We start from the raw sequence: 22696 nt of genomic DNA on the forward strand, positions 1-22696 counted from the left end.
AAATAACCCTCAGTTGTTGCTAAGGCCAAGCATGATCTGATAAGAAGTGAGACACAGAGCCCTGGGACCTGAGTCCCCTCTCGCCCTCTCTCTCTCTCTTCTGCGCAGGGTGGGTGTCTGTTAGCTGGCTTGAGCAGAATTTCTTTCCCGTCGATCTCGCTTGTTCATTTGCTACTAGCTCTCTCTCCCTACCCCCACACATTCTCACAGGCTGCCGCACAAGCTTTTTTCTAGAGAGATGTAGGTCAGCTCTCTGAACGACTGGGAAGGCACAGCTGAGAGCTGCGGCAGAGAGACGCTCGCGCGCACTCGCGAGGACAGAAACGGCGACAGCGCAATGCACGATATCGTTGATTTTTGATCACGCTGTATTTGAGATTTGCGCAAGGATCTTTAACACTTATTAGGTGGAAATGTAAACTAAATATTTTTGTATTAACTTTATTTTAAAAAGTGCCATTGATGGGGAGCAGCGTCATAACTTCAATTTGATGATGCCTATGCATTTTTACATATAAAATTCAATTCGATGATTTTTAAGGAAACAATAAAGCATCTATAAAATTCAATTTCTTGAATTTTTAGGGGAAAAAAAATCAACCATCTATGCATTTATTAGCTTCATTTTAATAAACCACCACCGCCTAACTGAATATCAACCAATGCATTGCATTCAACTGGTTGTGACTAAGCAGCAATAACCAGACAAACGACTTTCACGGCAGATTATTGTGCACGCCTATCGATTCGTTTAAAATAATTAAATTTACACATCCTTTAACAACTTCATGAATTCGCACGCTTTGCATATTGACAAAATAGTATTAAGGCACTTGAAAATGCTTGAAAATATAAACGCATACGTGGTCAAATGATCAGCTACATTAATTACTAAAATAAGAAATTCAAAAGTTGACATCGAACTAATCTAATTCAAACTCGTCAAATGATAAACCATGCAACTAACACCGACGTTATAAATCAATGCACTTCAACTGCAGACCTGCTTGCGTCAAGTCACATGAGTGACGCTGTCAAACCTGAGATCTCAGTCATCATCATACTGAATCCCGATGAAATGATAAACCTTCTATTCCACTGATGCAGAATAACAATGAAAGATCATAACCACAAACGTCCAACCAAAACGTCCTGTTAATAATGTGCGAAAGTATATTTCACCAAGAAAGCATTGCACGCAAAGGTTAGTTGTTGATTCAAAACAATAACTACACGCACGGGGCATTTAATGCTGCACATGCTTTTTCCTCTGACTGGATCAGCCTCGCCGGATGTAACATGTAACACAAACAAATATGCATAACACACACAACATAAAGCATCCGAGTTACCTGTTCAGTTCGTTCGTCTCCCACAGATGCTCGTTGAACTTTAGGATGGTGTTTGCTGGCTAATGCTGCCAGATGGAACGATTAGTTATGCATTCAGTCAGATGCAAATATGTCTACAAGCCCGGTGCCCGCGACCGAGCTTGAATTGACGCGTTAAACCGAAAAAAGCGCAGTTCATCTTTGTGTGACAAATAATTCCGTTAATGCGGTGTTGTGATGGCCGTTGAATCTTCCAGTTGAGCTAAGCTAACGAGGTTAGCGGGCTAATTTCGGAAGCTATTTTAAATCCAGGGCGCTGTTATTTCTCCGTCAAACTCTGGGTGTTTGTCGCTGCAAATGCACTCAGTTGACGCTTGGGTACTTGTTTGTTCCTTTGCGGTGCTGCGGTGCTGCTGTCATCCGAGTCAATTGGTCATTTGTGTGTTTAATTCTCGCGTTGATCTCTCCCCACCGCCATTTTCATCCTCGAGCTACACAAACAAACAGGAGGATCGTTCACGTCACACAGAAGGTGCGCGACTGTGCAGATCTGCAAGGCATGGCCGAGACGGTTGCGTAGCGACACATGTTTTGAAGATCTGATTGGTTGCGCAGGTTTGTGTAAATTGACGGGTTTCGTAGGGCACGAACGTAGTCGTACTATGACGGGGTCCAAATAGAGCGCGGCTATTAACGGATATTATCCCTATTTATATGTATATATATATCCAGCACAGCATTATTAGGCAGTTTACACAATGACAAGTTGTGTTTATTTGGCCTACCATGTGAAATGGCAGAAACAAGTCAGTAGCCAGATTTCCATTACAGATTTGCAGAAGCGATGTTTTCTAAATGTCGATTAAACCAATATCGCTGATGATAAAATTTGATTTTTTTAACGAAAAAAAGTAATTCTGGCCGTACTTCTTCTTTGTACGTTTTATGACAGGTTGCAAACAAACTTTAGAGCATAGTGACACCTACTGTGATGAAAGAGAGAAGAGAAATGTATATAGTTCATATTACATCCCTGTTCCTAATAAATCTCCATACTGCACTCACTTTGGATCATCATATAAGATATAACTTAATGTGAATTCTTTACCTCCTATCATTCCAATTGTTCTGCCAAAACATACCGCGAATGGTCATTTGACTTTTATTAATCAGCATGCAAACATTTGTGACCCTGTAAAAACACACGTTAAATACTTATAATCATTCATTATTAGACAACAAGCATCAAAGATTTATTTCAAGCATTTATGTCACGAATATTTTAATCTTTGAAATGGCATCCAGTCAATATCGAAGATATTGTTGTGATATTTTAACAGAATTTTCTATAGGGCGTATTTATGTAGAAAACAGTTAAAATACTTTTGCTGGGTTTTCAATTGCAGGGTCACATTTTATAATGAACAACGTTCTAATTCGGAAATTATTTAAAGATAGAGTTCTGGTATAAAAGGCTTGGAATGATAATTTAGTAAGTACGTTTGTTTTCTGTTTATGATGAGAGCATTTAATGTGTTTCATTACATTTGTTGTTTGTATCTTGTAAGCAGTTTTCTTATTTACAAATGTCAACTATTAGACTTCTATTAAGAGGTCATTCCCCTAGCCACAATGCCTGCAATACATACATACATAGATACTGTTGCTTTCAACATATACAATAAATGGCCTGATAAAAGATCATATCAAATATATAACTGGGCTAAATGATTAATTCATTATTAATATAGTTTTTTAAAACATACCGTCCGGACCACAGTTTGGAAGAAAACATAAAGACCGGACCTCTTGGAACTTTAAATGAATACCCCTGTTCTAATGTATTCTAATGAGTTTTTAAATGTCTTTTGTCGTGTCGCGTAGCGTAGACCAGGTGAGAAATAACATCATTCATCATGATTGACAGCGGATTCAGAAATCAGGAAATCAGACCAGGAATCAGAATATACTGCATTCACCACTGCTGGAATGCAAAATTAATTTCTTTGAGCAGTTATCATTCTATAATAATTATTTAAGTCTAAGTGCCGTACACTTTAAATAACTACAAAAACATTAGGAAGCAGAGTAGACAAGCGAGATGAGTATAATAGACTTAACGCTTAACGCTTTCTTTATGTTTGAGGAAAAAACATGTCTTACGCATTTAAAGTTACGAATAGGCCTATTGTTGGCTCTTGGATATGCATCAAATATAGTTTTACTTCGAAAATCAAGTGTTCATAATTATTATCATAATATTACTAATTATTATTACTTATCAATATTATAACATTAGTTTTTTGCAGTATGTGTGCACATTACATTGTCACATGGTGGTGAACGTGAGTCAAAAAACAGAATTGCGATAGACACTCCAAAGCGATAGGTGGCAGTCTTACTTAAGACGAATGAAACGTCATAGGTGCGCGACAGGACATCGTCACAGCAAACACCATGGCTGAACCTGGGTACGTATCTGACTATTTAGACTAATCTAAACCCATCTACAGTGATTATCGTAACATAATTAGCATGTTTTCTATTTATTTTAATCAGTGCAATGTTGGTCATTTATTTGTGCAATTATTTTAGAGGTCGATGCCGGTTTAAAAAAGTCGCGAGCTTGTTTCACATGGGACGAATGTCTAGCTGCGTCCATGATCATGATTATATCCTAATGGTAATAATGTGTTGATAAAAGACGGACTCGTCGTTAAATGCTAGTTAAAAATTGAATATTTCGGTTCAGGTGTCACATTCATGCATATTTGTTGCTGTAGTAATGATGTAGCTGCAGCATGTCTATTATTCAAAACAAAATGTTGTATAGAACAGTTGACACTAGCTTGTAAACCTTATGTTGAAGTTATTGTAAGCATACAATTATGTACACTTAGCAAGATGTAAACAAGCACTACCCAGGAGCACTTTTTATTTCAAGATGTGTATGAGTTTTAAAGATGTTTTTTTTTAACATTTTGATTGTTCTGTGCTTCTCGTCCTGTGTTATTTACATCATGCAAAATGGTCTGTCTTGCTTGCATATCACTTTAAGATGTAATTATTAAAAACATTTTAAAGGACCACTTTAAATCATTTGCAAAAGTGGTACAAAGGTTGTGTGTTCTATTCCTATGGATCATTAAGTCTCTGCAAATCCATAAATGTACTGATTTCAAGGCAAAGCATCTTTAATTTTCAGTCCGTAATACATATTTTGCATTAAAACACCACAAAACCACTGGTGTTACATTTAGTTCACTTGTGCCCTTGCGTTATTAGAATTATAAATTAACTATTGCTTCCTTGCATCATCTATCAATGCCACCATCTTGTTATCCTCATATTTTGCATTTACAGCTGTAGAAACCACCCAAAACAGTCTTGTTTCTTATTTGTGTGTCCTCATTTCCTTTCCTCATGTCCTTTGCTCCAGCCCCTTAGTATGAAAGTGAAGGGTACACCTGTTTATCCTTGCGCATGACTTTATTTGTGTGGTGCAATTAAGCAATAAAGATGTTCTTCACAGTGCTTTATTCAGTTAAAATATATGGTCTAACATGAACGTTATAAAACTTTATTCCACAAAGTCATTCATGAACATTTTTGAGGTCAGTCAGATTGATTTTCCTCTTCTGTGGAGGTGAAGATAACTTCCACATTCCACGCTCCTTCACAGCATCATCAAGCTTTATTGTTTTGAAAATGCGATCTCTGTGCCTTTAATCTTTTACATCATACATTTTTTAATGAAATTAATTCAAATGACATGAATATTTCTTACTGATTATCTTTGTCATCTGTTTAGAACTGGGAGAGTAATCAAGCTCGTTCCTGAGAACCTTCTCAAGAAACGCAAAGCCTATCAGGCCATCAAAGCAACTCAAGCTAAACTTGCATTGCAGCAGAAAAGAAAAGTAAGAATTTATTCCGTGAAATTTGCTTCTGTTAATTGTAAAATTTATATAAAAAAATTTCAGAACAAGACTGACTTAGTCTTAAATTTTAAAGGTACAAAAGGGAATTCCATTAAAGTTTAAGCGCTTGGAAGAGTATCTGAAAAACAGCAAAAAGCGCCAGCGAGATGAGACTCGACTCGCAAGACTTCAAAAACGACCTCCGCCTGCCATGCCACCAGCTAAGCATAAACTGGCATTTGCTGTCCGCATCAAAGAGTAAGGTCTACTTTTACACTGTTCAGATTAAAATACAGTTATGTTTTATATTATGTGTAGTTGACTTGTATAAATTGGAATATAGAGTCACCCACTTGAAGGTTTTGGGAGGATTAAATCTGTGCTTATGGTTCTTAGGATCAAAGGTATCAGCCCCAAAGTAAGGGAGGTCATTCAGATGCTGAGGTTGAGGAAAATCTTCAGTGGAACCTTTGTCAAAGTCAACAAGACGTCTATAAAAATGCTTAAGACTGTGGAACCTTATGTTGCGTGGGGGTGAGAGCTTATCATCTGTTTGCACTGTGTTTAGTTACTATTCAGTCATTATTATTTATTTGTTTACTTCTACATTTGTTTTAATCAACTAATAGGTTTCCCAACTTGAAATCTGTCCGGGAGCTCATACTGAAGAGGGGACAGGCAAAGATTAATAAGAAAAAAATTCCTCTTACCGACAATACACTTATTGAGAAGCATCTGGGTAAGTATCAAAAATGACTTTGGTAGGCTGTCTTGAAAATGTCCTCTTTAGTTTTTTGACATGACAAAGAATTTGTTTTGATAAATTACAATGTCAGTGAAGTTATATAGACTGAATGGTTCGGTTTTTTCCTCAGACCAGTATGGGATCATCTGTTTGGAGGACCTTATTCATGAACTCTACTCTGCTGGAAAGAACTTCAGGGTTGTAAATAATTTCCTGTGGCCATTTAATCTGTCAGTACCTCGACATGCTGCTAGAGACCAAGTTGGTTTAATGAAAGATGTTGGGAACCCTGGGCCCAGAGCTGAAGACATAAACACAGTTATCAGAAAACTTAACTGATCTAATAAAACTCTTGGTTTGGACTTCTTTTCGATGCCTCCCTTTGAAAAATCCTTTTGGGTTTATGCCGGACTTTGTTATATTGTGGTGTTTACTCTACCAGGATTAGAGTCTCTCTCTGTGCCGTTTTAACTGAATGTTCAGTTGAAGTATGGGTTTCCTTAAAAAAAAATTACATGTTCAAATGTAACTATTCAATATTTTTATTAAAGAATGAAAATTCCAAATGTGTTTGTTTTTTATACATGAATAAAAATAACTTATTTATAATAAATGTAATAATATTTGTCTTAGTCCTATGACGTGACGGCTGTTAAACTGATCAACTGTTAACATTTTATAAGCATAAAAGAGATACATCTTTGTTAATTCAAAGGTAATTTTTTACAGAATATAGTTTGCACAGAACAGTAAGATTAAAACAGAATGTCATTTTAAAAATCTAGATTTGTACACGTATATTCAAGAGTCGATAAACAGCTGAAAAACTAGTTTATACTTTACACCTTCTACATCGTATTTTGTCTGTAAAATGCACTTTATAAAAGCATGAGATTCTGCATAAAATTAACAGATGTCAGTCAAACAGAAAAAAAGATCAAGCAAAATTGAGCATCGCTCGAACTTAAAGAAGCGTGGTGACGTTTTGAGCGTGACGTCAGAAGCACATGTGAAATGTGAATCGATTATCCATGAGGAAGGCAACCTTTACCGTGATGTCAAGGAGAGGAGGGGTGGTCTGAACTGTAGCGACAGGCTAAAGCTTTCATCATCTATTATTCATCGGAAGAACTCCGAAGAAGGTAAGGTAAATGGCTGAACACAATGAATGACAAGGTCGCTTAAAACACATCGCGAGCTTGTAGCACACACAACTTGAGTATTTCAACAAGAACTTTATTTAAATCGCAAGCTAGACACATTCGTTTTAAGTATCCTATACATCGTACTGTTTATGGCGTCATTTGGTTACAGACAGTGTAGACTTGCAGTGTCCATGAATAGCTTGTTGTTCGTGACGAAATAGCGTTACCCTTTTTGCATCAGCGAAGAAGACTGCAGCCTTTGCGCACGACACATTTACGCCGTCACCCACGATACCACCAGTGTTTGCGTTTAATCAAACACAGTGTCCGTCATTAATATAACTAAGTATAGTTTCATGATACAGCGATTCACGCATGTTTTATCACGAGGGCAAAGCGCGTGGATTGTGACACTGACCGGTAACGTACGTAAATGGCGTAATCTTCACGTTACAGAACGCGCCGCATTCGTTGCCGTCCGAAGTTTCGTGCTCGCCGAACGCTGATTTCTTTAGAAAAACTGCAATGTTAAATATTTGCAGTCATTGAGTTTTATGAGGAAAATGTCACGACTGAAATACAACACGTGGGATCTGTCAAAATCAAGTATCGCCGTGTTCGAAATGTTTTATTAAGTAAATTATTTGTCTAGACACTCGGTATACCGTAGTTGCATCTTGCTGAATGCGAACTAAAGCAACTTTAGTGTTTTTATCGATCATTGGTCGAACAGTATTGATGTGTCTGACATGACATCGTGATTGCTGTGCTGTCATTATGTCGCTATTGTTAACTGGTCGTTTGGGAATACACCAGTATATATTTGTATTGTTTACATTTTTAACACGCTATCTCATGAATCAGTTTAAAATGGACATAAATTATTTTTGAATGTTCAGTATTTCGTTGGATAAGGACGATTAGGAAGGAGATTTAGTTGACTCATCACAACTGTAACGCCTTCAATGGAGTAGTGCGTAAGATGCGTGACTATAGTCATTTTTCGCTCGCATTGCAGGTTCGAATCCACCTTGAGCTTTTCTACATTTTCACATCACATATTAGATCATACAGGCCTTTAATTTCAACTAAATGAAGAAACGATTTAAAAAATGAAGGTGTTTAAAAATAGTGGATGGTAAGTAGGGAGGTGTTTATTATCGCCAAATGTCAATAAATTGTAAATTATAATTTATTTTAACAGTCACATAACAATCTCATTTGCCAGATGTATAACTATTGCAAGATGAATAATATTTGTTACATTATCTGTGAATACAAAAAAATGCCAGTTTTGGCAGTCGCAGTTTATTGCAACAGATATCTGCACGTCTTTTGGATTAACGTGATCTGTAACTTCTCACAGATTTTGCACTGTTTGCTGTTAATTTCATGTTCGGCCTATTTTGTTGACTCGTACCCGATTAATGTTGTGGTTGGTGGTTTTAATGGCTAGATCTTGCTATGGGTTTGAAGTGATTGTCACACACAGTATAAATGGCAGATGGTTAAGTAGATATTTTGTTGGAGTCGTCCTTTTGCTGCGACCAAATTTAAGGGTAGGGTTTGTTATCTTTAAGTCTTAGTGCATGTCCGTGCATTCATTCAATTTCATGGATTCTTGTACACGTTTTGATTAGATTGATGAAAGCTATGCTTTCCTAGTGGCTGGAGAGAGCATGGCGCTAGAAACGCCAAGGTCATGGGTTCGATCACAGGGGATTGCACATAGTCAGAAAGAAATGTATTGTGCAATGCAATGTAAGTCTCTTTGGATAAATGCGTCTGCCAAATGCATAAATGTTAACGATGTGGTATAATTTATGGTTCGGTTACTTTGGAATATCGCGGTTGTATGGCCGGAGGACATTTTGCCATACCCTAGGTTTTGGTGAAACGCTGCCACTGATACCAAGACTTGTTCATTGATATATGAAGCAATATTATACTGTTGTTTTAACATGTGATCTGAAAAAATCGTCTGAAAAGGCCTTTATTTATTGCTTTAAAAAAACATGACACTGCAACTGTGTCTATAATGTGTTTATAATGTTTTCATCAATGCATAATAATGATTACGTTGGTCAATATCTGGAACTGATGTTTACTATTTCGATTGCAATTATTAGCGTACGTACGATGTGTATTAAAGAGGGTTCTGATAGTGGTGACGGTTAATGACCCAGAAGCTTTGTTTAATGGTTTTTATGTTGAAACAGGGCTTGATCGTAGAGGTTAAGGAAAATCAAACAGACGTTTTGCGGTGCCCGCCTAATCCCACTGTTTGATCATCAAAAGCCTTGTGATAGCCGAGCTACTTATGTCTCTGTTTGGTGCCCTGGATCTGGCATGGATTTTGTTTTTGTAAATGTATAGAAACTAGATGCCAATTTTTTTTTGCTGTTAAACGCTACTCCAGTATGATAGAAAATAATCTGGACAGTCTATCCTGTCTCACAGCAGCTAGCACATCGGGTGTCCTTGTGTTTTTCTTCATTGTTCTGCAGATAAGAACCTGTCTGTCCTTCTATCAAATGCAAAATGAGAGAGATTAAGTTGGTATGAATACAGAAGCAATAAAGATAGACATTGGTATGACTACGGAAGCAATATAGATAGATTAAACATCCCCCCTACCCAAACATCTCATGACAGTGTTGTTATCTGAGTTGGACCTTCTAGGCCATAGAGTCTTAAGCCAATACGTGGAGTGTACTTAAGAGCTTTTTATGTGCTTCTACAAATAATTACTTGTTTACACAAGATTTGTATGTGGTAAAAACAATTGCATTTGCCTATCAAAGTCTATAAAGTGAGCGATGTGCCAGGGCTTGGGTTCCGTTTTCAATGAAAATGGCATAGTGCTTTAAATGTATTTTCGATAGAAGTGTCTGCCGGAGGCATACATTGTTAATTGAAATGCAAATCTAAAAGCATAATATAATGGTTAGATAGTATTTTCATCATTGCATTCATTTTAATATGAGAACATGGTTCCGATTCCAGAACATTTAAGAAGTCTTGGTTGATTGTTTAAGGTACTTCCCACCTGCTGTTACTGTTATGTGGAAGATATAAACTTGCTGTCCCACGGTGCTTAATAATATTTTGGAACTTGTCCATGTTCTCTCAAGGCTGAAGACCTTTGGAACATTTAGTTGAAAAAGATATGAGAGAAGACTTATTAAAACTGCACATTCCATAATCAAAAGGCATCAGTTTTCACCTTTTGCTACGCATTATAAATGGCATTTTAAGTGAAAAGTTACAATTATTAAAAAAATATTTGTACATGTGCATACATGAAAGCAATGGAATCTATTTTCTCATAGTTTAAGTGTCATAGTCACACTTATGTTTACATTTGATGAGCACAGAATCCTAAATATGTATTTGTCGTATTTGTTAATTTTCATTTTTTTAAATCCTCATTTTCAGGTTAAAATAAATACATATGTGGTCTCAACTGTATCAGTTCCATTGAAATGTGACAAACATGTGTGTGGGTTGTACAGCATGTTTTGTTCCACAGGACAGGGGAGGGATGTATTGTAGTGCACTAATTTAAACATATTGGATGTTGTAGTTAGGAAATGAGTTACATTCTTAGAAAGTCTAATGTCAATGTTTTGTATGATGTGTGACCTTTTACCCACTTCACAGCATGGTTACTTGCTTCAAAAACATGAAGATTAAATTAAAGGGTGAACAAGTTCATGATGGAAATGTTGCTTTGATTGATCAGTCTTGAGCTCTTGACAAAAGCATTTACATTATACACTTGGATAAAGTTTTAATTCAAAGTGACATGCAGTGCGTTTGAGATTTTATCAGCATGAACAGTTTCCTTTACATCAAATCCCTGTTCTACCACTACTATTTCTAGTTAAATTAAAGTTCTGTAAATTTCACAAGCGATAATTGACCATTGTGCTAATCAAAATTAGAACCACTAGAAAGTTGAGCTCTATCTACATTTATATTATAACAATAAATGACATGCAGTCATACTTCAATAACGCATTAAACATTAATTCAATCTTACTATTTGATGGATGTCCTCCTTTTAGCATGACTTATTACATAATTCTCATGGATCATCTCAAATGTGGATACAATGTTAGACCAGAAGCTCACAATATTCAATTATGTCAGCCTTCTAACCATCAAATGAATGCTTGCGAGTCTGATTAAATAATCTTTTGCCTTACAAAAGCAGTGCACAGTGTTAAAGTAATTTATTTTTGTGTTTTATTGAAATATAATGTGTTAGTAAATACCAAATTGACTGTGTTAGATTTATGAAGTGGATGTGTTATAAAAACGTTGAGATGGTTTGTACTGTGATAAATCAATATTATACTATAAACATTTTTCATTCCTAACATTTGTTTCTTCTGTAATTATATTGGCTTATAGCAAAAGCTCCTGCTCAATTTTGCAGATGAATGCCACAAACACAACAGTGAGAACAAACTACTTATTGCTTTAAAACGTATTTATTTATTTTTATTTGCATGGAACAAAGGTGAATTGCGAGCTACAGTGGTATAGAAGATTTCCTGGGAATCTTTTACTTCGGTCTGTTTGTCACACAAAAGCTCTCTTTGAAATATAATAGATTAACACTTCACTGCAAGTTGTATATGCATAAAATGTTTATGTGACACATACAAATAAAATCTTGTAATCTTGTACTGACATTTTTTTACTTCAGCAATTCATTCTTGTAAATGTGTCTGTATTTGCAAAACATTCATCACTCACTTAGAAAATTTGTAATCAGTAAACCTTTTAAAACACATTTGTTTGCTTTTTTGAAAATTAATGTTTTGCTGATCTCCACCAGGTCCTTGTGATGACCCTACAGTCAACTGTTCACTGACCCTCAGCTGATCCTCAAGGGGCCACACCGCTCGCCGTGCTCCTCCGCACACATCACAGCTGAATCATGGGAGACATTGTCCAAATGCACTTCGGCACGGTGGATTATGTGATTTTCGCCATGCTACTGGTGGCCTCCACAGGCATCGGGCTTTACTATGCCTTCTCAGGTGGTCGCCAGAGGACCACGCAAGAGTTCCTGCTGGCTGATCGCAGCATGAGCTGCCTGCCAGTGTCACTGTCGCTGCTGGCCACTTTTCAGTCTGCGGTGGCCATCCTGGGTGCCCCGTCTGAGATTTACACGCATGGCACGCAGTACTGGTTCCTGGGCTGCTCGTACTTCCTGGGTCTGCTTATCCCAGCACACATCTTCATACCAGTGTTCTATAGACTCCGCCTCAGTAGTGCCTATGAGGTACCACACTACATCTTATCTCAGTTTTTTGTAAATGTTTACCTTGTTGGCGAAATTACTAGTGGTTGAGCAATATGAGTTACTCAATAGCTGAAGCCAAAATACTCCATTTGAGCCGGGCTGTATGTTGATATATGATTAAAAGGGATAGTTCACCCCCCAAAGAAAATTTAAATTCTAAATTTGTGTGTGACTCTTCTGTGAAACACGAAAGAAGATATTCTGAGAAATGTCTCATTGGTTTTGTGTTTATACTAGTGATGCACAGTCATATCCGCGGGCGCTGTGGATAATCCGCAGGCAGGTTAGGCAATAAAAAAGTACAATGTGCGTCGCGAGGATGGGACGGGGTCCGTTATTTAAGCGGAAATGGAGGCACAGATCCAAGAGAAAGTTTTTAAATGATAATACAAATCAAATCAGCATCAAATGCACTGTACTTGGCTCAGATGTTTATTAGTTTATCCTGTCATTGCTTGGGCTGAACATTATAGTTTGTGTTTTGCAATGACAGAAACAGCAATATTCCTATTAAAGTCTGAAGGTGGCCTGTGTTTATTTTATTATAACATCTGGGCAAAGCCAAACTTTTGTTTTTATAAATAAAGGTGTTTATTTAAAAGCAGCCTAAGATCAGCCTATTATTTATCAGAGATGCGCATATTAGCTCTAACGTCATGGAAGCTTCTGTTAAAAACGAATGATCCACTGACATCACGCTTAAAACTAAAAATTGGAATTGGAATGAATAATGTGATGATGGGGTGCGGATATCCAGATCAGAGAAAATTATAGGTGTGATTGGATGATTTGTTTGAAGCAGCAGATTCAGGTGACATTTGAGTTGATCAGCGCATCTCTAAATCATAAAATGGAAGTCACTGTGGGTTTGGTTACCAACATTTTCAAAATATAATCTTTTGTGTTCTGTGGAAGAAAGACAGTCATACAGGTTTGCAATGACTTAGTAGTCAGAGTCATACTGTGCAATAGAATTGGTTTAAAACATGTCCAACTTTGGCCATATGTATTAAATGCATTCTTTTCCTCTTTCCTCTTTTTTTGACAGTATCTAGAGCTTCGTTTTAGTAAAAGTGTTCGGATATGTGGCACCGTGACCTTCATCTTTCAGATGGTAAGTTTGGTTTGGGTGCCATGGGTGCGAGACGGTGTAAATGTTGTTTTTAACATATCTGTGTGTCAGGAGTGTTTACAGAACCACCCTAGAATGATAAAAATCCACCCAAATAAACCTCAACTGTCCTCTTGAACGAGCTGTTGGCATTCTCTCAGTAACTTGACGTCACATTGATTGAGCCCTCCCTATGACTGCTGATGGACTCTGCTGTATCCTCATCGAGTTGTACACTGTCTGCCATTGTTTTCACGCTGGACTACTTACAGTGAGCTACAAGAATGTATTGTAAACAAAGTGTTTTGTTGTTGACTGCAAGACTGAACATAAGTCTTGATGTGCAGAAGACATCAGGTGAAGTCACTTTACAACAAGATGCTTCACAAACAAATGTTAGTAAAGTGCTGGTTCATAATGGGTCATGGTTTCAGTTTTTAAACATATGATGCGTCTGTCCCGTGTAATGTCACATATAAAAACAATAAGCACGTTGTAAAGACAACTCGAAGACATTCACTCAGAAAGCAGCGTTCTCAGTTTTGAATATTCGCGATTGTCGTATGTACTCTCACTTGTACAAAACAATGTGTTTGGTTTTTGAAGATGAGACCGTGTTTTTCATATACACGTTCTGTGGACTCCTAAGATTTATATTACATGTTGTAAAAAGGCTACATTTGGGGGCCTTTAATACATTTCTTTTGCTTCAAGGTTTAAAGTAACACAACCATCAAATACTGGAGTGCAATTGTAAAGTTTGCTTAATTCAGATTAACAGTAAACTAGTAGACTTGCAGTTAGGTTTCCACCTGTTAAATGTTTGCATTTTATGTATTTTGCGCAGGTGATCTACATGGGAGTTGTTCTGTATGCTCCAGCACTTGCACTCAATGCTGGTAAATAAATTTATGGTGTTCGTAAATGTATGTACATTTCATATACTAGCATGTCACTGTACATCTGAGTTATTTATTTGTCTATAATAGTGGAATGTGGAGATTTGTTTTTTAAGTTTCTCTATATTTCTGTGGTTGCAGTCACCGGTTTTGATCTTTGGGGGGCAGTGCTGGCGATGGGATTGGTGTGCACAGTTTATACAACACTAGTAAGCACAACACATCAGTTGTTAGTTTACTTAAAAGTATCCATTCTTTAAAATGATCTTTTTCATTGAACTCTATACCTGTTACTCTGTTTCAGGGTGGTCTGAAAGCAGTCATCTGGACAGATGTGTTTCAGACGATCGTGATGTTTGCAGGGCAGCTGGCAGTGATCGTGGTGGGCACTCACCAGGCAGGTGGCATCGCTGAAGTGTGGAGAAAAGCACAAAATGGCAGTCGCATCTCAGGGCTTGAGTAAGGGATTGTTAAGATTTAGACTTAATGAATTGTGAATTAAAGAAACAGTTCACCCAAAAATATAAATTCTGTCATCATTTACCTCGAGTTCACCCCAAATCTGTATACATTTCTTTTTTGATGAACGCAGAGTAATATATTTGGAAGAATGCTTGTAACCAAACAATTCTTGGCCACCATTGACTACCAAAGTAGGAAAAATGACAATGGTAGTCAAAAGAACTGTTTGCGTTCCCACATTTTTCAAAATATCTTCTTTTGTGTTCAACAGAACAAAGACATTTTTAAGGCAAATTGTCCTACTATGGTAGTCAATGGTGGCCAAGAAGTGTTTGGTTACAAGCATTCTTCCAAATATCTTTGAGGGTGAATACATGAAGACAAAATCATTTTCAGGGGAACTCTTAACTTTGAATAGATGCTATGGACTACCAATGTATTGTTTATATTACAATGCTAAGATCATTATATTGATTTAATTTGTATTTGTTTCCCACGATAGCCTCAATCCTGACCCTTTAGAGAGACACACATTCTGGACTCTTGGAGTAGGGGGCATTTTCCTCATGCTGGCCCTGTATGGAGTGAATCAGGCCCAGGTCCAGAGATACCTCAGCTCCCGCACAGAGAAAGAGGCCATTATGTGAGAAACCCCCCGAGCAGATTCGACACTCAATGCTTGAGTCAATAAAGTCTGAAACTTTCCTCTGAAATGTAGCTGTTTCTGCTGTGCTGTATAATATGACTGCCACAATACTCTGTGATTTCACAACCCCCTGGGGACATGTGTTTATTTATCACCTGTATTGTGATTGAGAAGATGTTTTTCACAAGGGTTTTGGGGTTGATTGTTTTCCAGGTCCTGCTATGTAGTGTTTCCATGCCAACAGATCGTGCTCACGTTAGGCTGTTTAATGGGTCTGGTTATGTACGCTCGCTATGGGGAGGAGAGCCCTCTAGATCAAGGCTACGTCACAACTAATGACCAGGTCTGACTGAGAAATTCACATTTGGTGCTTAACTAGAGTTTTTTTCTTAAGGGGATAGTTCACCCAAAATGAAAATTCTGTCATGATCTACCCAACCTCAAGTTGTTCCAAACCTGTATACATTTCATTGTTCTGTTAAAGACAAAGAATGATTTTTAGAAAAATTAGATTTCTTGGGGCACCATTGAATTCAATAGTGGGAAATTATTAAATGGGAGTCAAAGGTGCCCCCGTACTGTATATTTTCCCAAATTCTTCAAAATATCTTTATTGTGTTAAAAAATTATACCATCTTTTTGTTCTACTATGGAAGTCAATGGTGACCCAGAAATCTTAGTTGCTGACATTCTTCCAAACCTTTTTTAGGTTATGTTTCTTTTGATTCTTAAAAAATAATTTATATCTTATAAAGGATTATATCTTCTGTTCTACCTTCCTTATGTAAGCAGTAAGGTACGAGATGCTGTACCGTATTGTGTATAAGTCCGATGTGAATAGCGTTGTTAGGCATGACAACACAGCTATAAGATACAGCAATTGACCAATAAGAATCAAGGGTTTTATAAACGTCAATTTCTTGAAGATTTGTTATGTTAAAATATTTAAACCACCAATGAAATTTGTGTTTTATTATTTGTTTATTGCAGATGGTGCTGTACTTTGTGATGGATGTGTTGAGAGATCTTCCTGGTTTGCCAGGACTGTTTGTCGCCTGCCTGTTCAGTGGAGCTCTCAGGTAACAACCACCTACAGTAAATGTGAAACGACAGCTGGTCTTAAATAAACGTCCATGTTAAAATGGTTTATTTATTTTAATACTACCTTATAGCACAATCTCATCTGCCTTCAACTCACTGGCAACGGTTACCATGGAAGACCTGATCAAACCTCACGTTCCAGCCATGACTGAGGCCCGTGCCACCTTGTTATCAAAATGTTTGGGTAACCTGTTTAACCAGTAACACAAGAAAGGACACTTTTGTTCTTAATATAAGCACTTCTGTGATATAGTTTTTGTTTTGTTTTTCTTTTCCCACAGCTCTTAGCTATGGGCTTGTGTGTCTTGCTATGGCGTACATCGCTTCTTTAATGGGCTCTGTGCTGCAGGTGAGAAGAAAGGTCCACAATGGCGTATCAGAGATATAATAACAAGCAATATGTCACGTTGTTCTAAATGTATCAAAGGTCACATGTTGATTCTGTCTATCTGTACCTCCTCCAGGCAGCACTCAGTATATTTGGGATGGTGGGGGGACCTCTTCTGGGGGTCTTCTGTCTCGGGATGTTTTTTCCATGTGCCAATTCAACTGTAAGTGAAACAGTATTCAAACAAAACATCACATTGATATATTTATTTCGTATTAGTCATTGTCTTCTAATGCAATAGAGTGAAGTAGAGGATTTCATGTGCGTTTTTTAGGGTGCTCTGGTTGGGCTGGCCGCCGGGCTGGCCATGGCCTTCTGGATCGGCATTGGAAGCTTCGTTTCACGAATGTCTTCATCTGTAGTGCCTGTGATAAATGCCACTCTCGCTCCTGATGTGGGAAACATTACAACTGCTATTATGACGACACTCATCACAGCTAAACCTAGGTTTGTTTAATAAAATGATGAAATTAAAGAGGTAACAACTTACAATATGTTTGTATTTGTTAACATTACTTAATGCTTTTGCTAAGATGAACTAACGATGAACAAAACTAAAAGCATTTATTAATCTTTGTTCTATTTTCATCATTTAATACATTTTTAAAGGTAATATTAACATTAGTTAATGGACCATGAACTAACAAGAATAATTGCATTGACATTAACAAAGATTAATACATGCTGAAAGCTATATTGCTTATTGTTAGTTCATGTTAGTACATTTACTTATGCTTACAAACGAAGAGGATATTTGCAATTTTTATTGTGCATTCCAATTAATATCAATCAAACTGCAGTTGTTTTGCTTAAGTAATAATACATACAAAAATAGAGCAAACTAAAACACAATAAAATACTATATCTGTTTTTGCAAATAATGTGTTCAAATACACTTTTGTGCATTTATAAATACTGTACATTTGGAAAGATGAGTTACACTTAAATGTAAGTATTTTATGGCATTAGACGGTATATAATATAAACATAGTACTGTATATAGGAAGGCAGTAAACACATTAAAAAAAGCACACAAACGTCAGAAAGTATCTTCATTTTTTGATGAAGTGTTTTGCTCATCTACTGTGTGTTTTTGTCCGTACAGGCCCTCTGGTGTTCAAGCTCTGTACTCATTATCATACATGTGGTACAGTGCTCATAATTCTACCACTGTTGTGGTGGTGGGACTATTGGTCAGCTTTCTCACAGGTGAAGTGTGTTTCTCAACACAAATGATCTAATCGTGTCTGTTTCTCAATGATATGCTCTGTTGTTGGGACTTGAGTCAAATCTGAAGATTTTTTGACATTGATAACGCTGCTGTTGTGCATTTGTCTTGTGTCATGTCTCTGTGAATTTATCTAAAAGTCTGGATCAGGTCTTACTGTAAGTATTAGGCTGTGAATGAATGTTTTCTGTGCTTGGGGTGCACATAGGTCCCTGGAAGGAGAAACAGTTAAAGCCAGGCACAATTTACCCTGTATTGGGCAATTTGCTGTTCTTTCTGCCCCAGCGCTACAAAGAGAAGCTCTGCTGCGTTACTCCATTGGGAAACAAGGTACGTTCACCTTTCAAATGAATAATTATACCATACAGTTCACTTATGCCTTACCTTGATTTTGCCTGGATAATGAAAACAAAAACCTGTGATGATTGACATTGTATTATTACTACACCGTAATATCGCATACAATTTTGCATTGATAGTCACGATGATTACAAACTCTTTCTCTGCCCTCCTACACTTGATTTTGACAAAATACAATCGAATAGTGAAACCATCTTCATCATCCATTATGAGTTATTCGGTTTTGGTTTTCATCACAAACGATTGTCTATATCTTTGCTTTAGTGTAAAGGTCTGGACCAACAGGACCAAATCTTGCCTTACCAGATGGCACAGAAAGAGAGCAATGGTGTTTCCCACACTACAGACGAAGACAAGCTCAGGGAGGAGGAGGACGAACAGGCTACCGTCCAACCTACATGCAACATCGTCCATACGGTGCAGGAAACAGCCTTGTAACAACATCGCATCAAAGTACAAAAGAGCCATTGGGGGAAATGACGGTATGCGTTGTGAGGTCATAAAAAGGCCCCTCTGCAATATTTGTAAGATGTGACCCAAACTGCCAACAATAGAGGTGATTAGATGTTTTATGGTACTTTATGATGTCACTAGTCTGTGTCTTAGGTTAAACTAACTAGTTTACATGGCCTAGATTTAATCTCACGATAAACGCACATGCCCAAATCAAAACAAGCACTCTGGAAGTCGAGTTTGAGATGGGTGGGTTACTGCAAGACAGACCACGGTTTGCACAATTCCTCAAACTTTGACAGACGCCTGTCGTTTAATGTTAGTGCCATTTTGTCATGTTTGGGGTCTTTCTATCTACCCCAAAGTTAGTAACCGCTAGCCTTTATTTACTGTTAACATTTGAAAACTCTTCTGGTTAATGTGTTAGTTCACGAAACCAAGCTCAACGTTTAATGAAGAATTGCCAAAAGTAAATAGTAAACTTTCAGCTTGACGTTCATGAAGAGACCATCTTCAAGGAAGAAGTGTCATAGTTGTGAGATACTGTGGTGAATCTAATGCATGTCAGATCTATGAACCCCCTCTTTAACTCTCATTGAAGCCCATTGTTCGTGGTAAGTGCCTCCTCATATGAATGTGTGATGTTCCGTAGTTTTGTGTCCGTGGTTTGTTGTTTCTCAGCTCAACCCAGCTGACTGAACCATTAGATTGAAATAATGCACTGCGTTTTAAAAACTGGATAACTGTCAGCATCTCAGAAAGTTGTTTATTTTTTTTTATGATCAAATAGTAATTGAATTTAATTTGAAAATGGTTACGTGTAGAAATATAATTTATGGTGTAGAATGTTCAATGGAAGTTATAATACCGTTTTTATATTTGATGCAGGCCTTAGATATACAGTAATTTTAAAGATGCTTGTTATAGTATCAAGAATAGAATTGAGACTTCTTCAAAAGCTACTGAGCATAACTATCAGTATGAAACATTTTAGTCGTCTTTTTTATTCGGTTGCACTAGTTTCTTGTAATTTTGTTTGATTTGTTCCGTTTCTTGATGTTAGAGAAATGATTTGCTCTCTAGTCCAAATTCAGACCTCAGTCTAAGCCGTGTAGATGCTAAAGATATTTGTAGGATTGTGCCTGCGAATGAAATGAAAGCTTTTTCTGATCATCTCAATCCCTTAGGCACAGACAGTATTTGAATTTATTTGGTTTAACAATTTGCCTTGTTTGTTGTCTTGCATTCTCTTATTGTCAGTGCTTCATGTTCGTCCGGTGACATTTTTGTTTTGCATTCGTCTGCAAAACAGTGATATTCATAAACAATACCGTTCATCATGTGTGGAATGGGAAGAGAGCCAACGGATTTACGAACACCTCCTCAATTTTGGTCATTGTTGCATGAGCTAGAATCTAGCTGCTAGATAGAGGTGCAGCATTAAAATGGACAGTCTTTCTCTTTCAGGTAAATAGATATGAGTCGCCACTGTCCTTCTGAAACCTTGTATGTTTTTCAGGAAATGGAAAAACGCTGTGCTTTTTAAATGATTGCATACTGTTTGGTCAAAGTTGATGAGCACTTTTTAATCCTTTTTATTGTTTAGAAACCCAGTGACAAACATAAAGGGTGACTACTTGTAATGATTTACGGCAAAATATTAAATTCAACTAATATGGAGATACAAGGTTTCAGAAGGAGAGCAGCGAAATATCAATATTGATGACTCGTGTTGCACTTTACAGATTTTTGTCCAATCACAAACATTCTAGATTAGAGATGTCCCTCCCCTTAATAATGGCTGCAGCTGACTAGCTAAAAGCACATATGGTGTGATGTCAGTCGAAGTCTTTTAGCTATTTTCTCTACACTTTGCTATGATGATGAAAAAGGCGATATATGAGGGGTTGCTTAATAATAAGATACTATAAAACTTCTGACAATAAAAAGTCTTTAAAATCAATTTAACCTATATAAATAACAAATTAACGGAAAATAATACAACCAACATACACATTTTACATTATTTCTAATTATTGATCATCTTCCACACCAGGCACAGTCGCTCTGCTTCAACTTGAAACATTGTTAAACATAACTTGAAACATAACTTAATTTAGTTAACTATTGCGATATTTACATTTGAGATATTTTAATCACCTCTTTGGTATGGAAACATCGCATTTCAATAGGATATATTTCAAAATTACTCCGAGTGCAATTTTGAGACTATCAGTATTAGATGAAAACTGGACATTTGTTGGCCTAGTACGTTTAAAGGAGAAAAAAGCTTTTAAGGTATATTCAATTATCATTTAAAATCATTCTGTATTTTCTTAAAAAAGACTACACTAATTCCTAGTCATACCAATTTGGTTTATTAATGCAAGTCTTGCAATAGATTTCTTTAATGAAAATGCAAGAAATATCACTTTCTGCTTTGTTTGTTTCTTTACCATTCCAGTCACCAAGGGTCCAACACAATGATCCCTTAATTGTCAAATGTGATCATTTCTCATTAGCTTTGTTCTCGTGGATATGTTGTATTGTTTTACCATCATTACTGTCATGTGTCTTATGCAGATCGTATGTCATACCAGTAATTACTTGAATTATGTGTGCCAAAGGCTTTACTTAAACACCTGAATTTGTCATTCAAACACAGTAATGCGCAGTGATGCACATTTATATGTCACACTAAGAAATGATACAAAATACAAGGTTCTACAGGTGTTCAGAACCAGGATTTAGAGCCACTGCCATAGAGCACACAGGGTTACAGCCTACATATTTAATCTGTGTAGTGTCTTCATTTCTCTCTGGAGAGTTTTGTCCCCTTCGAGTGACGAAAGGAACTCTATTGCCACATTTGTGCTGTGGCACAAAAGACCTAAGCAGGGATAAAATTGTTTCAATGGGCTCTATGCATGCGAGAGGGTTCAGAACGTGAAACGTGGATTTCATGCATGCACAGTTCCCATTGTGCCGTCCTACAATCTTACCAAACTGTGTGAACCTGAGAGAATCAATCTCTGGTGAATCTCTGTAAGCTTCACTGTGAAAATTGTTTTCTATGACATTTAAAAAAAATACTCATTTTATATGAAGAGAATGCATAACTCGTACAACCAAAATAAATATTTTGACACATAGTATTTATCTTTATATAAATATTATGAGAATATTTATTTTTTTATCAAAGTTTTATTTGACCAAATATGCATTCCAAATATACCACAAGCAATGGAGTCTGACCAGCTTCATTGCTTTGGTTGTGCCTTCACTGTGTCTTTATTTGATTGGTTCGCGAAAGTTCTCGCCAAGAACTTTCCACTGTGTGAAAAGAGGCAGTTGTATTGGTCTGCAGAGCGTCTATAGCGATGATGTGCATAAATGAATGCAGAATAGACGAACAGTTGTTCCTAGCAACACTACTGGGCATTACTTGTAATCCTGAACACACATTATTCCTCTCAATATATTGTTTGTAATAAGAAATAAATATAAATTTGTCTTGATAGAAATAAAAATGTCTTCCCGACTGTCTTTTGTGCTTTTCTAGTGTTATTAATGTTGCGATTCACTAA

The 22696-nt window shown here is 36.9% G+C and overlaps 2 protein-coding genes across 3 annotated transcripts; both read left to right on the plus strand.

Moving 5' to 3' along the window:
* Positions 1 to 3718: 3718 nt before the first annotated feature.
* On the plus strand, positions 3719 to 6701 carry rpl7l1 (ribosomal protein L7-like 1). Its single transcript, XM_079474648.1, has 6 exons — positions 3719 to 3802; positions 5143 to 5251; positions 5346 to 5509; positions 5648 to 5785; positions 5881 to 5990; positions 6127 to 6701. The coding sequence occupies exons 1-6, from the start codon at positions 3789 to 3791 to the stop codon at positions 6333 to 6335; spliced, it is 744 nt and encodes a 247-aa protein (XP_079330774.1). The 5' UTR covers positions 3719 to 3788; the 3' UTR covers positions 6336 to 6701.
* Positions 6702 to 7018: 317 nt separating this feature from the next.
* On the plus strand, positions 7019 to 22649 carry slc5a6a (solute carrier family 5 member 6a). 2 transcript variants are annotated; one of them, XM_079475121.1, is made up of 16 exons: positions 7019 to 7138; positions 11991 to 12440; positions 13510 to 13575; positions 14420 to 14471; positions 14613 to 14680; positions 14776 to 14930; positions 15436 to 15576; positions 15793 to 15922; positions 16570 to 16658; positions 16752 to 16864; positions 16962 to 17029; positions 17145 to 17231; positions 17343 to 17515; positions 18174 to 18277; positions 18505 to 18626; positions 18921 to 22649. In XM_079475121.1, exons 2-16 carry the CDS (start codon positions 12093 to 12095, stop codon positions 19092 to 19094), a joined length of 1890 nt encoding a protein of 629 aa, XP_079331247.1. In that variant the 5' UTR covers positions 7019 to 7138; positions 11991 to 12092; the 3' UTR covers positions 19095 to 22649. The 2 variants fall into 2 exon arrangements, with proteins under 2 accessions (XP_079331247.1, XP_079331248.1); XM_079475122.1 differs by lacking the exon at positions 7019 to 7138 and adding an exon at positions 11586 to 11606.
* The last annotated feature ends 47 nt before the right edge of the window (positions 22650 to 22696 follow it).

This window comes from Barbatula barbatula (genome assembly GCF_947034865.1).
Source record: "Barbatula barbatula genome assembly, chromosome: 15".
Classification (NCBI taxonomy): domain Eukaryota; kingdom Metazoa; phylum Chordata; class Actinopteri; order Cypriniformes; family Nemacheilidae; genus Barbatula; species Barbatula barbatula.